Here is a 14,585-nt window from a genome sequence, read left to right as displayed (position 1 = left end):
AATAGTAAATCACTTCCTCTCAAGCAACTCGTGACCCAGAAGGGTGTGTTGGATCGCACTTTCTGTGAACCACCCTGCGAACTGACAAGAGCCAATCCGGTAGCACCAGATACTCCATGAGCTCGTTTTCTATTTTTAGTTTCATAGACGAGTGGGTGGACTGTGATACGCAAATCAATTATGGTCACGAAACTGCTTTGGGAGTTTAATTTGGGAACTTCAAAATAGCCAGCGATGATGTGCTGCTCAGGTTATTTAGGCTCATATTTAAGAGAGAGATTTGAGGCAAGAACTGCCATTTGCTGGCCTTCTCCATTTCACTCCACAGTGCCCTTTTGCGGGGAAGCAGGTGTGCCCCTCTCTTCCATCGGCCCGTTTTCCCTGCCCTCCACCAGACAGCGTTCCCTTTTTGTTGCTAACAAGGAGGAAGAGAGAAAGTGGCTCTTGTGAAAGTAAACTCTATCCACCGACCAGCCATTTGCAGGCATGAAATCTCTTTAAAAGAAACTTCTGACCCTACCTAGTTGAAAATGATTCCTCGGGGCGCCTGGGTGGCGCAGTCGGTTGAGCGTCCGACTTCAGCCAGGTCACGATCTCGCGGTCCGTGAGTTCGAGCCCCGCGTCGGGCTCTGGGCTGATGGCTCAGAGCCTGGAGCCTGTTTCCGATTCTGTGTCTCCCTCTCTCTCTGCCCCTCCCCCGTTCATGCTCTGTCTCTCTCTGTCCCAAAAATAAATAAACATTGAAAAAAAATATTTAAAAAAAGAAAATGATTCCTCAAATTAGGGTCTAAACCTAGGAAGGTATCTACTAGTTATAAAAATGATACAAGTCATACTGAAAGAGACCGAGAAGAAGGGCCATCGTCTACACTCGCGTAGGGTCTCAGGTTTGACCCTCCTGTGGCTGGCAGGTTGGCCTGCCACAGTTTCATGAATGCACCAGACATAACACTGCGGGGTCAGAGAGAAGAGATGGTTTGTTACTCACAGCAACAGCAGTAGCCAGAGGAGCAACACTTTTTGGTGTCAATTTCGCCAGAGCCAGTTCCCTCAGGGGTTTGTAAAGAAGACTAGATGACATTGTACATGCAGTGGGTGGCATTGTAGGAGAGAAAACTCTGCACTGAAACATCCTTTATAACAGGCAGAAGCCTGCCTGCTCTTTGCTCTAGAGGGAGGAACTTTATCTCTACCTTCCAATCCTGACGTTAATTAAGACCTGCAGGAACGTAAGAGACCTGCGTAGAACTGTCTTCCAACAACGATAACACTGAATTAAAAATATGCATGTAAATGAGATCAAGTCTATACAGCCGTGGTGTGAAAAGTGACTTTTCTTTACCCTCGTATCCTTGTTAGGACTACCTACCCCTAGAATCTATCAGAACAAGGTCGGCCCAAAGAAGGCCATCCAGCAGAGTCACTTAACACTCTAATTAAAGAGCCGCAAGCCGAAGGGAAAGTGTACCAGAGATAAATCTGGTCGTATTTATCCAATGGATCCAATGAAAGCACCAAAACACCAGATTTCCAGAACCTACTCTGTAGTTGGTTTGATACCAGAATTCTATTGAAATGCCTGTCTGCCATGTTGTATGGGAACACCCGCAGAGCCAAGAAAAGGGGTGAGCGATCCAGTCTCATACAAACAATCCATCCCCAGTCAAGAGACACCACGGTGGCGTGAGAACACTGAGAAAGTGAAACATTTCCGACAGTTGTGTCTGAATAGGGGTAGAAGGAACTTCGTGAAGTCTGGACAGGTCTCACTCAGAGAGAACTGTGAGAAGCAACCCATTTTTTCACGGGCAGATTACAAACACACAGTGATATCCCAACTCCCAAAGGAAACGGCACTCGTTCTTGGTAGTAACTCTGCAAGATCGTTGGGGGTAGTAAATTCAAGAAGAGGAAAACAGTGGAGGGAAACTACTGGTATTCCTAGCTGTGTCCAGTTTGAAAATGGCTTTCGCAAAGTTCTAATTGCCAAATACATTGAATTCTTTTTTTCTTTTTTTAGATCCACCACAGACCAGGGGTTCCCGCCTCCCTGACACCTTGTTCCTGGGGGGGGGGGGGGGGGGCGTCTACTTAGTACTACATCTACAGGCCCCCTTAGGCCATTTATGCCATTAGAGGGCCCTGAGTCTAGTGACCGAAGACAGGGGAAATGGAGGAGACAATGAGGGTGGGGGTGGGGAGACAGCACCTTCAAAGCGGCGACACTCACGGAAATTTCCCTGAGAAGAAGAGGGAATCCCCAGGCCTTTGACTCAGAAGCAAAAACGATGTGAGAATAGAGATGCGTGCCCTCAGCTGTGGGGCCTGCCTTTCCCCAAGCTGTCGGTCACATTGGAGGCTGGCTCAGGGCCCAGGCGTCTCGCCAAACGACACTGGAGGGACAGCGGGAAGAGTGGCAAACACCATCTCAGCGGGCTGGGTGGGAGCCGAACTAAGCACTGAGCCATGGGGCGAACTTCTGGCCCCCACCGGCAGTCTCGCCTGTGGCATGAAAGGGGAAGGGGCCATCTCCGAGGCTCTCCTACCTGCTTCCCCGAGCGGTGGCCCAAGTGCCTGGGCCAGCCTGGCTGCTCTCGGCGGTTGCCCCTTTGGTCAGTGTCCTTGCGGACATGGTAGTCATGGCTCAAAATCAGCTCATGTTTCCAACCACTGTGCCCCTTCCTAGAAAGAGCCGATGTCATCACGTGCCCGTCGATTGTTGGTAGTGATTCTGCACAGCACATCGTCTTTTATGGGGACTTTAGATAGTAATGGAACTCAGGTATCTGTGTGTCCCAGGAATGGAAAAGCACTGTCCTCGAACTCTTTCTCCCGATTTGGCCTCCTCTGGGAACTGATGGGAAGTCCTCCTTGCTGAGCTGCCAAGGCCAAGTCCAGGAGATTTTTGTCAGGGGAGAAGACAGGGGAGCCTGGAAATGGAGGCGCAGCACGGAGTCTGGCTGCACTGACCGACCCTCAGGAGCCGGAAGGCCTTGTCCTCAGGAGGGAGGGAGAACCCGAACGTGGCCGAGGACCTGCGCCCACCACAGTTTCCCACTCCCCGCCCCTCAGCTCAGGGGCTCAGCTCGCTTGACACGCAGCTCCCGGCTTTCGCTCCCGCGGGGCACCTGAGAGCAACCCCCCGCAAGGGGCAGGAAAGCCTAATGGTCGAGGGGCGTAGAGTCAGACGGCAGCCCTCCGGTAAACATGTGACCTCCGGTAAACTGTTCAACGCGCCTTTTATTTTCTCTTCTGTAAAATGAGGATAATGCAACCTATCTCATAAGATGAATATCAGGGCCGGGGCGCCCGGGGGGCTCAGTCAGTTAAGCATATAACTTCGGCTCCGGTCATGATCTCACGGCTCATGGGTTCGAGCCCCGCGCCGGGCTCTGTGCTGACAGCTCGGAACCTGGAGCCTGCTTCCGATTCTGTGTCTCTCTCTCTCTGCCCCTCCCCTACTTGTGCTCTCTCTCTCTCTCTCTCAAAAATAAATAAATATTAAAAATTTTTTAATAAAAAAAGCTAAATATCAGGACTGAGATAAGGCATGTAAGTGCTTAGCACAGTGATAAACAAACAGATTTCTCAATGCTCGGGTGAGTACTGAACTAGAAGCTGGATACTTTGGAGTCATTCCCCTTAGTGCTGGGCTGTAATTCCTCTCCAGCAGAAGACAGAATGAGAAATAGTTTATGCTGTGACAGCATAAACATGGCTGGCTGAGCTCAGTAAGGTCAAGTTCGTCTACACAAGAATGATCCGATGGGCCAGCTGGGGCTCAAGCTAGGAGTTTGGGGGGTAAAAAAAAAAAACAAAAAAAAAAACGCGTAAGGTCTGCTCCTTCAAATTCTGATGAAATTGGTCAGAACTTTTTAAAGCTTCCCAGGTGATCCAAATGCACATTCAGGCCTAAGAACCACTCTCCCAGCCAGGAGAGAAACAGTTGAGTTTTCTTGAAGAATCTTGTATCATATGTATTCATTGAGCAAACACGTATTGATCTCTTTGATGGGCCAAGTTTAGGAGCGGGTGCTTGATTTCTAAGACTCAGTCCCAATCTCAAGGATCCTAGAGTCTAACAGAAGAGACAAAGAGGTGACTAGACAGTAATAATACCGTGGGTACACTCTGTGATGGGGTAAATACTAGAAGCTCTGGACATACTTAGGACGGGATCTAAACCAGCCAGCCCATCACTCAGGCTGGCCTAATGGAAACCCTGCAAATTCGGTATTTTTCCGTTTATAGGGTCCACGGCATTCTAACAATAATAGGGATATCTGATTGATTTCTAATTTTCTTGAGACTTTCTATCAGATGGAGAAAAGGGAATTTTAATTAAATGCAAAGCACGTAGCCTGAGAGAGGGTTGGCATGGAGTCCAGGCAGGACCAAATACACAGAGTTCATCTGTTTCCTTCCCGGCCCAGGAATGTTTTCCAGCAACTCTGCTTCCATCAGGAGAGAGCCAGGATCAGATGCCCGAAAACACCTCGAAAACGAAAAGCCAGATGGAAGTGCTTGGTACCCCTGTCCGCAGAACACCTCACAGAGTAAAGTGATCATTTTAACATGTTTTGCAATGAAATGTGCACGCAGAGTTGTAAGCAGCTCCATTTATTTGAGTAAATAGCTTGTAAATAAATCATTGGTAAACATTACAAAATTAAATACATTTTCAAAAGCTTGCCAGTATACATAAAATTCACAAACATAGTTGTTCTTTTAAAAAATAAAATATGTTCAGAGCACCCTTGATAGAAAATGTTTAACCCTTGTCCTCGGACAGGGCCACCTAGAGACATCTTACAGTAAGTGGGGTTTCTGTGGGGAGGCGGTGGAGGCCTCCTGAGGGGAAGGAAGAGTTTCTACTCTGACCTTTTACCCAGCCCACATCCATCTGAATGTTGACCCTTCTCCAGGGAGCTGATATATAACAGAGAGGGGCAGGGCTGGTGCCCCACGCCGAGCTCCAAGCAAGGAGCCCGGGGTGCATGATTAGGGCCCGGAGCCGGAATCCTCACCACATGCCAACGAGACAACCAAAAACACAATCTCTACCCCCCTTCCACACGAGCAAATGCCCCTGGATCAACTCTCTTGAGAGAAGGTGAAGCTTTCTCACCTGTACGGTGTTCGACACTCGGTTCGCCTGCTCTGGTCTAATGCTGTCCAGGGACGGAAGGGACCAGATCTACTTCTAGGGAGGATGATACCCAATTTGCTAACTTTCCTTACGACCTGCTTTCGTGGGGAGAGAATAATACACAGTATTTGGTTGAAAGCAGAGAATTAATTGCTACACGGTGCTTCCTCTTCCCACTGCAAAACACCACTCAGCATGGGCATTTCTCTAGACATCTGAAGAGTTCTTCAAATTAAGGGTTCATAAAACTTTAAAAGACCACAAACGAGGCAATAAGGACGTGACCTGGCAAAGCATCCCAAATAATGAAATAATATAAAGTCCATGAATTTAAGCCCTTGACCAACTCGACTTTTTGTGGCGTAGCTCATGAAAATAACGGATACACTGACTTCGTTCACTTTGGTGCATAAAGTGAATGTTGAAGGTCAGCAGCAGGTCACGCGAAGAGCGTCTCGTGACCTCTTGAACACACAGGTACTGTGACCTCCAGTGAAAGGAAAACCACAAGTTTGTTCCATCGGTGTGAAATAAAACTCACATCTACATTTTAACTTAGTCGTGTGGAGATATATACAAGAAATCCGACATCTGAGACAGTTGTACAACTTAGGAAAAAGTATTACCAAACTAGCTGTAAGAAAACCATCATCCCTGTATAGTTAGGTCCTAAACCTCTGATTTCTCAAAGAAAACGGTGCCTGGCCCAGCCCATTCTTCCATGTCTGCCTGGTTTGATATCCCTGGTTGGGCTGAAACCAGAGTCGTGATACCCTTGCTATTAAAATATTACACTAGCAAAACCTTTTAAAACAAAAAAGGAACACTTGAATAAATGTCTAATAGACACCCCCTCCCCCAAAAAAAAGGTTCTCATCAGGGCAACTAGTCTTTAATAAATGTCTTCATGAAGCCCAAATCCCAGGACCCCTTCTTCGTCTCTGGGACGGTCCACCCTGTGCTAGAATTATACAGTCTTCTTCTGCGGAGGACTCAGTTTTCTCATGCCTCTTATCCGACAGAGCAGCTCCTGGATAAATTCCTAAAAGAGAGCAGAAGAAGTTAATCTGGCAGGCTTGCTCTACCAAAACGTGGGGTTCAAATCTGCTTGAAGTCATTGAGGTCAACTGCAGTTAACTGTAGGTGATGAGTCTGGTTGGATGGGTTAACCCTCGCTGGTTCGCTACAGGACATTTTTGAACCAATGAAGCATAATTAAACCTCACATCGTGATGCCTTCTCACCGCTGCTCTCTTTGGGGGAGAAAAACACAGGCTGCTCTCAGTCACCGACATTACTGATTTGGCCTCCAAAGGCACATGTGGTTTAGATCAGCTTTCTCAACCTTGAATAAACCTTTACTATGAGCATACGAATCACCCAGAGAGCTTGTGGGTTCTGACTTAGTAGGCCCAGGTTGGGGTCTGAAAGTCTGTATCTCTCACTGGCTGCCAGCTGATGCCAGTGTCAGCCTCTGGACCACCCCCGGAACAGCAAGGCTTGAACAGTGGTTCTCGAATGTAAGTCCTCATCAGAATCGCCAGGGGACTTATTAAACCACAGAGTGCTGGGCCCAAGAATTTCTGACTCAGTAGTTCTGGGTGGGGGGTGAGAATGTGCATCTCTGACAGGCTCCCAGGTAACCTGCTGCTGGTTCCACACTGAGAACCACTGATCTACATCTCAGAAAGAAGAGTCTTTTGACTTTTTTGACTACAGATCAGTTTTCTTTGAAAGCCACACACATTTTATATTTACAATCCAGTACATACAGACACATACCTGAAATAAAAATCTGAAGAACAAATACTTAATGTACATAATACACTCTATATTTTCTATTCTTTTTTTTAAACATTTTTTTAATGTTTACTTGTTATTTTGAGAGAGAGAGAGAGAGAGGGAGAGGGAGAGGAAGTGTGAGCAGGGGAGGGGCAAAGACAGAGGGAGACACAGAACCCCAAGCAGGCCCCAGGCTGCGAACTGTCAGCACAGGGCTCGACACGGGGCTCTAACTCACATACCACGAGATCACGCAGGGCTCGAACTCACATACCGTGAGATCACACGGGGCTCGAACTCACATACCGTGAGATCGTGACCTGAGCCAAAGTCGGACGCTTAACTGACCGAGCCACCCAGGCGCCCCTTTTCTTTTCTATCTAATTTCATTTAAAAGGTAATGCAGGGGCGCCTGGGTGGCGCAGTCGGTTAAGAGTCCGACTTCAGCCAGGTCACGATCTCGCGGTCCGTGAGTTCGAGCCCCGCGTCAGGCTCTGGGCTGATGGCTCAGAGCCTGGAGCCTGTTTCCGATTCTGTGTCTCCCTCTCTCTCTGCCCCTCCCCCACTCATGCTCTGTCTCTCTCTGTCCCAAAAATAAAATAAACGTTGAAAAAAAAAAAAAAATTAAAAAAAAAAAAAAAAAAAAGGTAATGCAGAGGGAGACCAACTAAAATGATTTCACATCCTATTCATAGATGGACACCCAAAGATCGAAGAACAGTGTAGAACAGTTCCCACTTGAGGCCTTCAGGAATCTTTCATTGCTGACTTAAAATTTTTGGCTACTCCAAAAATCCCATTTATTAGGTAATAATTACCTTGTCTTTCCATTTTATATTTGTCACAGAAGAAGCGGACAGCCAAACTTTCTGACCAGCAAGTAGCAGTCAGTGAATGACAGAACCGAGTACGTTGGGAATTTACCAAGAGAAAAACCACTGAGAAATCTTCCTCTCCACTTGGCCTTGTGAGGAACCACTCTTAAATTCTCCTACCAACCACGCTTAGTCACGGCCTCCCAGGCCAAATGATCTCTGCAACCACTCTCCAGCTCTAAAACACAAGAAGCTTAAACATTTAGGATTTTGTTAGCCACCAAATTTCTTTTTTTTTTTTTTTTGGTAATGTTTTTGCTATTATAAAGTTATATGATTTTCCTAAACAACTTAGAAAATATAAGCCAGCAACAATTACTCCTCAGAATGAACCACTAATATATTTTCTCCTATGAAAACCGTGTTTTACCTAATTGAGATCACACCGTATGAATATGTCCTTTTATTCAATTTAGCATTATGTCATTATGTCAGCTTTCTCCCACAACATTAGTCTTCCTAACAATTAACTTCAGTGGTTATATGATCCTTTATTATATGGATATTCTACACTCCGCTTAATTTCTCCATCACTGGATGTTTGGTTGGTCCCTGACTTTCCAGAATTATAAACAAAGCCACAACTAACATCTCGGTGCATGAATCTGCAATTTAGATTATTCTCTTTGGAGAGCTACCCAGAAAGGGGTCAAAGGATAAAAACATTTTCATCCCTGCCACTTCTGACCTTGGGCAGAATGGAACACATAAGAAGTAAAATGAGGCCCTATTTTAACTTTGCGAGCACTATTGTATCTAATCTAAAGAGTTTTCTAAAATAATGCCGAGTTTTGGGGGCGCCTGGGTGGCTCAGTCGGTTAAGCGTCCGACTTCAACTCAGGTCATGATCTCACAGTCCATGAGTTCAAGCCCTGCGTCAGGCTCTGTGCTGACAGCTCAGAGCCTGGAGCCTGCTTCGGATTCTGTGTCTCCCTCTCTCTCTGCCCCTCCCCTGCTCATGCTCTGTCTCTCTCTGTCTCAAAAATAAATAAAAACATTTTTAAAATTTAAAAAAATAATGCCAAGTCTTCACACTTATTTTCAATTTTCATTTTGTTAATTAAGTGCACATCTATTTCGCCCCTGCTATGTGGTTTAGACAGTGTAATGTGAAACACACAGTTTCAGTTTCATTGTTTTTGGAAACTGTTACTCCAATGACTGCTGTATGAACTTTAACATTTCAGTGTAGATTTCCTTTTTCTTTTTCTTGTATTGCCAAGGTCAGAATTACAAATCCTACCAATTATCCTACACTATTTCTATAACAAATTTTTCATAAAGTTCACTATAAAAATAAAGATTAAATATCATAAGGAATAATATACCCTAAGCTACCGACCTTTCTTCTTCAAGACAAAAGCAATTGGGTAATTTAAATCAAATTCAAATTTTCTCAAAAAATCTATCATGATGTGCAGTAATCTTACTGATTAAAAATTTCAGCAAATAACTTGTATTTATAATATATTAACATCAACAAATCTCTGAAATTTTACACTAGTGTGATTTACGCCTGTAACTTAATAGACCGTATTATACATATTTTTAAAGTGTTCGTTAAATTTGCATAATGAGGTGCTCAGCTAAGTTAAAAAAAACAGCAAGACCAATATTTATTCTCCATACAGAAACTTGCACTGAAGGATTTTACCGATTACAGATAATTCTCAAAGAAGATTCAAGAATCTGTAATCAAAAATACTTCGATGTCTCTTGTTCATATTATTGAAAAATTCTCCACGTAAGTAACAATATATCTCATTTACTTCCGAAACAGATCACTCAGACTTGGGTTGGGGACACTAATTTAGTCAGAGAAAGGCTGCCCATTGAGGAAATGGTATCTGATGTGAGATCTAAATTCATAGAGAGGCCAGCTCAGGGGAAGTCTGGGGGCCTGGGTCATCACACATGTGCAAAGGCCCTGCAGAGAAACAAGCAAGGGAGTGGGTGTTCCTGGTATGGAAAGGCCAAGATGAGTGGGGTGCTAGGGTCAGCTTGCCAGGGCCTTACTGGCCATGTAAGGTGTTGAGAGAATATTCTTGATGCAATGGAAAGCCACTGGAGACTTTCAAGTAGGGAAGCAACATCATCTGATTTCGGTTTTCAAAAGATCCCTTTGACTGCCACGTGGAGAGTGGATTTTATAAAGATAAGAATGCAAGACGGGGCGCCTGGGTGGCTCAGTCAGTTGGGCATCCGACTGCGGCTCAGGTCATGATCTCATGGTTTGTGAGTTCAAGCCCTGCATCGGGCTCTGTGCTGACAGCTCGGAGCCTGGAGCCTGCTTCAGATTCTGAGTCTCCCTCTCTCTCTGCCCCTCCCCATTCATGCTCTGTCTCTCTCTCCTTCAGATATAAATAAACATTTAAAACATTAAAAAAAAAAAAAAAGAATGAAAGAGAGGCCAGTTTGGACCTGTTACAGAGATCCAGGCTAGGGATGCCAGGGCCTTAAAGTTTATGGAAATCGAAACGGAAATTAAGTGGATCCATTCCAGAAGCAGAGCCAAAAGACCTTGCTAGACTGAATGTGGGGCCCCAGTAAAACAGGAAGGAGACAGGGAAAAGGGGGATGAAGGTCTCCACCCTCGTCAACTGGAAGATAGGTGGTGCCATTATGCTGAGATGAGGGATAACTGGACGGGGGGGAAAAAAGCAGGTTTACAGACCTGCGGTGCCCCTTACATACGTGAGGGGGATCTTAGGAAGACAGATAAACATGACTTGGTGTCTCAGCTCCCGGCTGACGACATAAGCAACAAGCATCACTAGCATTTAAATTGGTGGCTTGCAACTAAAAAACAACCCCCCCTACAAAACCACATGTGATCCACACACATATTTAGAGGAACCTCGTCCCCAGAGACACAGGACCAAAATAAAAGTGTCTTGAAAAAAATGTAACTCTTACTATATGTGATGCCCCTTGATATGTTATTTTGAAAAAAAATAAAGGTCAAGACCAGCTCATGGGTTACCTCCCACAGTTTATAAACACAATGATCTAGACTAAAGTTGATTGCTGCAGTAGCCCCCAACCACATATACAAGTGGTATAAATATAAATAATATAAATATAGATATTTATAGTATATTTATATGCAACCTATATTTCTATATTCTATAATAGGAATGATATAGTGTAGCTATTTAAATGTAAATGAATGGAAATAAATACAGCTTAAAATTCTGTTCCTTATTCACACTATGGTCCCATTTCAAATAGTCAGTAGCCAGATGTGGCCAGCGGCCACCATACTGGTCATTGGGCCTATAGAATATTTGTCATCTCAGAAAATTCTGTTGGACATCACAGGTGACAACACTTTGAATCACAAAGCTTGATGAGATAAACGTAGAGGAAAGCGTAAACAATAAAAGGCGGCTGAAGACCAAGGCCAGAGGCCCCCTAGCAAGTGAGTTCAAGGGGAAGTTTTGGGGCCAGCAAAGGAAACTGAAAAGGAGAAACCAAAGAGAAGGCGGGAAAACCCAAGAATATGCTGTTCAGCAGTCAAGAAAAGAACACTTTTCTAGAAAGAAAAGACATTCAATCAAGCCAAGTGCCAATGAGAGGTTAAGAAAGTCAAGACAGATTCAAAGCCAGGGTTGGCAAGAAAGGGACCATTGTGTTCTGGCTGGGAGAAGTTTCAGTAGAATGGCTGGGGACGGAAACTCCTGCCACTAAAAGGTTCACAATGACTTTCTTTGGATAAACAGCTTTATTAAGGTATAATTGGCAGGCCATAAACTGCAGACGACCAGCACAAGTCCACCATCTGTGCAGTCAACATAATGGACACATTCAATTCCTCCACAAGTTTCCTTATGCTCCTTTGCAATCCCTCTCTCCTCCCCCTGTTCCTCTCATTCCCGGGGAATACGCTGTCACTATTAGATTAATTTGCGTTTTCTAGAGTTTTATACAAAAGGAACCATGACACTATGTACTTTTTAGTCTTCTACTTTTTTGGTTTCTCTCATTCAACATAATTATTTTGAGACTCAGCCACACTGTTGGATTTATTAATAACTCATTTCCTTCTTTCTTTATTTTTTTAAGCACTGGGTAGCATTTTGTTGTATAGGAATACCACGGTTTATCCATTCTGCGGTTGATGGGAATTTGGGTTGTTTTTAGTATGGGGCTATAATAAACAAAGTTGCTTAAAACATTCATATAAAAGTCTTTGTATGGAATATACTTCCATTTCTTTTGGGTAAATACCTAAGACTGGAATGGCTGAATTGCTGATCTATTTGTTTGCTTTATTATGTCTCTGTCTGGTTTTAGTAGCAGAGTATTGCTTACCTCATAGAATGAGGTGGGGAAGTATTCCTTCCTTTTCAAGTTTCGAAAAGAGTTTGTACAGATTTGGCATAATTTCTTCCGTAAATGTCTGATCAAAATTCCCCTGTGAAGTCAGTTGGGAGTTTTTTGTTTTGTTTGTTTATGCCAATACTGCACTGTCTTCTAAGGATAGGTTTATAAGTTCTAAAATCAGGTAATGTTAGTCTGCCACCTTTGATGATCTTTTAAAATAAAATTGTTTTGACTATTCTAGGTCTTTTAAATTTCCTTAAGAATTTTAGAATCAACTTGTAAATTTCTACCAAAAAAAAAAACAAAACCAAAACCAAAACAAAACTCGTGCTGGGGTTTGGGTTGAGACTGCATTCAATCTATAAATCAATTTGTGAACATCAACAATGCATGTTCTCAGCAACGTTTTATAGTTCTCCGCGTACAGATACTGCACATCTTTTGTCAGATATATTTCTAAGTGTTTAATATTGTTGATATTTTTATAAGGGGTATAGTTTTATTTCAATTTCCAATTGTTACCAGCCGTAGATTTTCATATATTTACCTCATATCCCGCAAGCTTGTTGAACTCACTTGTTAGTTACAGCAGCTTTTTGTAGACTTTTACCTTTTGCAGATGTTCTTTATAGAGTTTATGAATTTCCCTTCTATTCCTAGTTTCCTGAGAGGTTTTTTTTTTTTTTTTTTACCAGGAATAGAGATTGGATTTTGCCAAATGCTTTTTCTGCATCAGTTGACATAATTATAGAAAGGGCTTTTTCCTCCTAGTTTAACATGGTGACTTACCCTGATTGATTTTTGGTGTGTGTGTGTGTGTGTGTGTGTGTGTGTGTCTAGATATAGATATAGATATAGATATAGATATAGATATAGATATAGATAGATATAGACATATAATGTTGAATTCAATTTGACAAAATTTTCTTTAGAAATTTTGCAGCTATGCTCATGTGGAATACTTGCCTACATTTCTTATTGTCTTTGGTTTTAGTAGCAGAGTACTGCTCGCCCTGTATAATGAGTTGAGAAGTATTCTTCCTTTTCAAGTTTTGGAAAGAGTTTTTACAGAGTTGGTATAATTTCTTCCATAAATGTCTGATGAAAATTCCCCTGTGAAGCCACCTGGGTCTGGAGTTTTTTGTTTTTTTTTGCTTTGCTTTGTATGTATTGGTGGGTTATGTCTTTACAGACATTTGTCTATGTCATGTAAGTTGCTGAATTTATTGGCATGAGGTTCATAACATCTGTAGACTCTAGAGTGATGTCACCTCTCTCATTCTTGATATTGGTAATTTGTCTCCTATCTTTATTTCCACTTAGACTAGAAGATTATCAATTGTATTGCTCTTTTCCGAGAATAAGCTTTTGCTTCACTGATTTTCTTTATTGATTTTCTGGCTTATATTTCACTGATTTCTGCTTTCGTCTTCATTATTTCCTTTCTTCACCTTATTTTGAGTTGAATTTGCTCTTCGCTTCCTAGTTCCTAAGATAAATTCTAAAGTCATTTATTAGAAAGCTTCCCTAATACAGACATTTCGTATCCTATGCTCACCTCTAAACACTGCTTTGGCTGCATCTCACAGGTTTTTGATATAATTGGTTTTCACTTCCTTCATTTCAAAATAGTTTCTAATTTCATATGTGATTCCTCCTTTGGCCCAGGAGTTATTTAGAAATGTATCATTTAGTTTCCAAATATCTGGGGATTTTTCAGACAACTTTCTGTTACCAATTTCTAATTTCATTATATTATTTAAAGAATGTACTTCGTATAACTTGAATCTCTTAAAATTTGAGACCTGCTTTATGGCCCAGGATGCGTCTGTGGTGGTGAATGTTCTGTGTGCATTTATAAAGAAGGAGGCTAACTTCAAGCAGGCCTCTTACCACACGACTTGTACACATGCAGATAAAAAGGATGCCGATCGGATGCCGGCAGAACATGCCGATAAAAAGGATGAACAAAGTGGTTCCCCAGATGCAATATTTCCACAAGAAAACGATTCTCTAACCACAAAGGACATACTCTTTTGTGACACTCAAAAAAGGGCATTCCTGACTCCTTTTTGACCTTTTCATCCCCTGCTAAAAGGATGGACAGAAAGTCCCTGGTGGATGTGGGTTCTGCACTAGGTCTGGCATGGGCTGGGCTCAATCTGAAGACAAGGAAGGGAATGAACAGTTATTGGAGGCCTTCTCTGTGTAGCCTATTGCCATTTTGCTATGTTGAATCTAACGTAGTAAGTTTTATCATTTCCATTTTATAGACGGGGAAAATGGATGTTCTAGTTCATTCTAAGTACTTGTCCAAGCTCACAAATATTTGTGAAAATATTTGAACCCAGGTCTCTTGAAGCCAATTGAGCTCAATACAGAGGCACCAAGTCCCCACCACGTGCCAGACTCTACCCTCTGTGCTGGGGCACAGAGAAACGGAGAGGCTCTGC

At 43.1% G+C, this 14,585-nt stretch overlaps 1 protein-coding gene and 1 long non-coding RNA gene across 3 annotated transcripts in view; both read right to left on the bottom strand.

Moving 5' to 3' along the window:
* Positions 1-2,729, bottom strand: part of LOC123609166 — a 28,344-nt gene extending 25,615 nt beyond the window's left edge. For both annotated transcript variants that reach the window (XR_006717639.1, XR_006717640.1), the window contains exon 1: positions 2,231-2,729. This is a non-coding gene — a long non-coding RNA (uncharacterized LOC123609166). The remainder of the gene's footprint in view (positions 1-2,230) is intronic.
* A 1,875-nt stretch (positions 2,730-4,604) lies between these two features.
* The window catches only part of PPP1R14C (protein phosphatase 1 regulatory inhibitor subunit 14C), a 90,836-nt gene continuing 80,855 nt past the window's right edge, over positions 4,605-14,585 (bottom strand). The window contains exon 4 of the mRNA XM_045500007.1: positions 4,605-6,191. Coding sequence (XP_045355963.1) covers positions 6,117-6,191 — 75 coding nt within the window. The 3' untranslated portion in view covers positions 4,605-6,116. The remainder of the gene's footprint in view (positions 6,192-14,585) is intronic.

The sequence above is a fragment of the Leopardus geoffroyi genome, chromosome B2 (genome assembly GCF_018350155.1).
Source record: "Leopardus geoffroyi isolate Oge1 chromosome B2, O.geoffroyi_Oge1_pat1.0, whole genome shotgun sequence".
Lineage (NCBI taxonomy): Eukaryota > Metazoa > Chordata > Mammalia > Carnivora > Felidae > Leopardus > Leopardus geoffroyi.
This window is presented reverse-complemented; position numbering and strand designations above follow the sequence as displayed.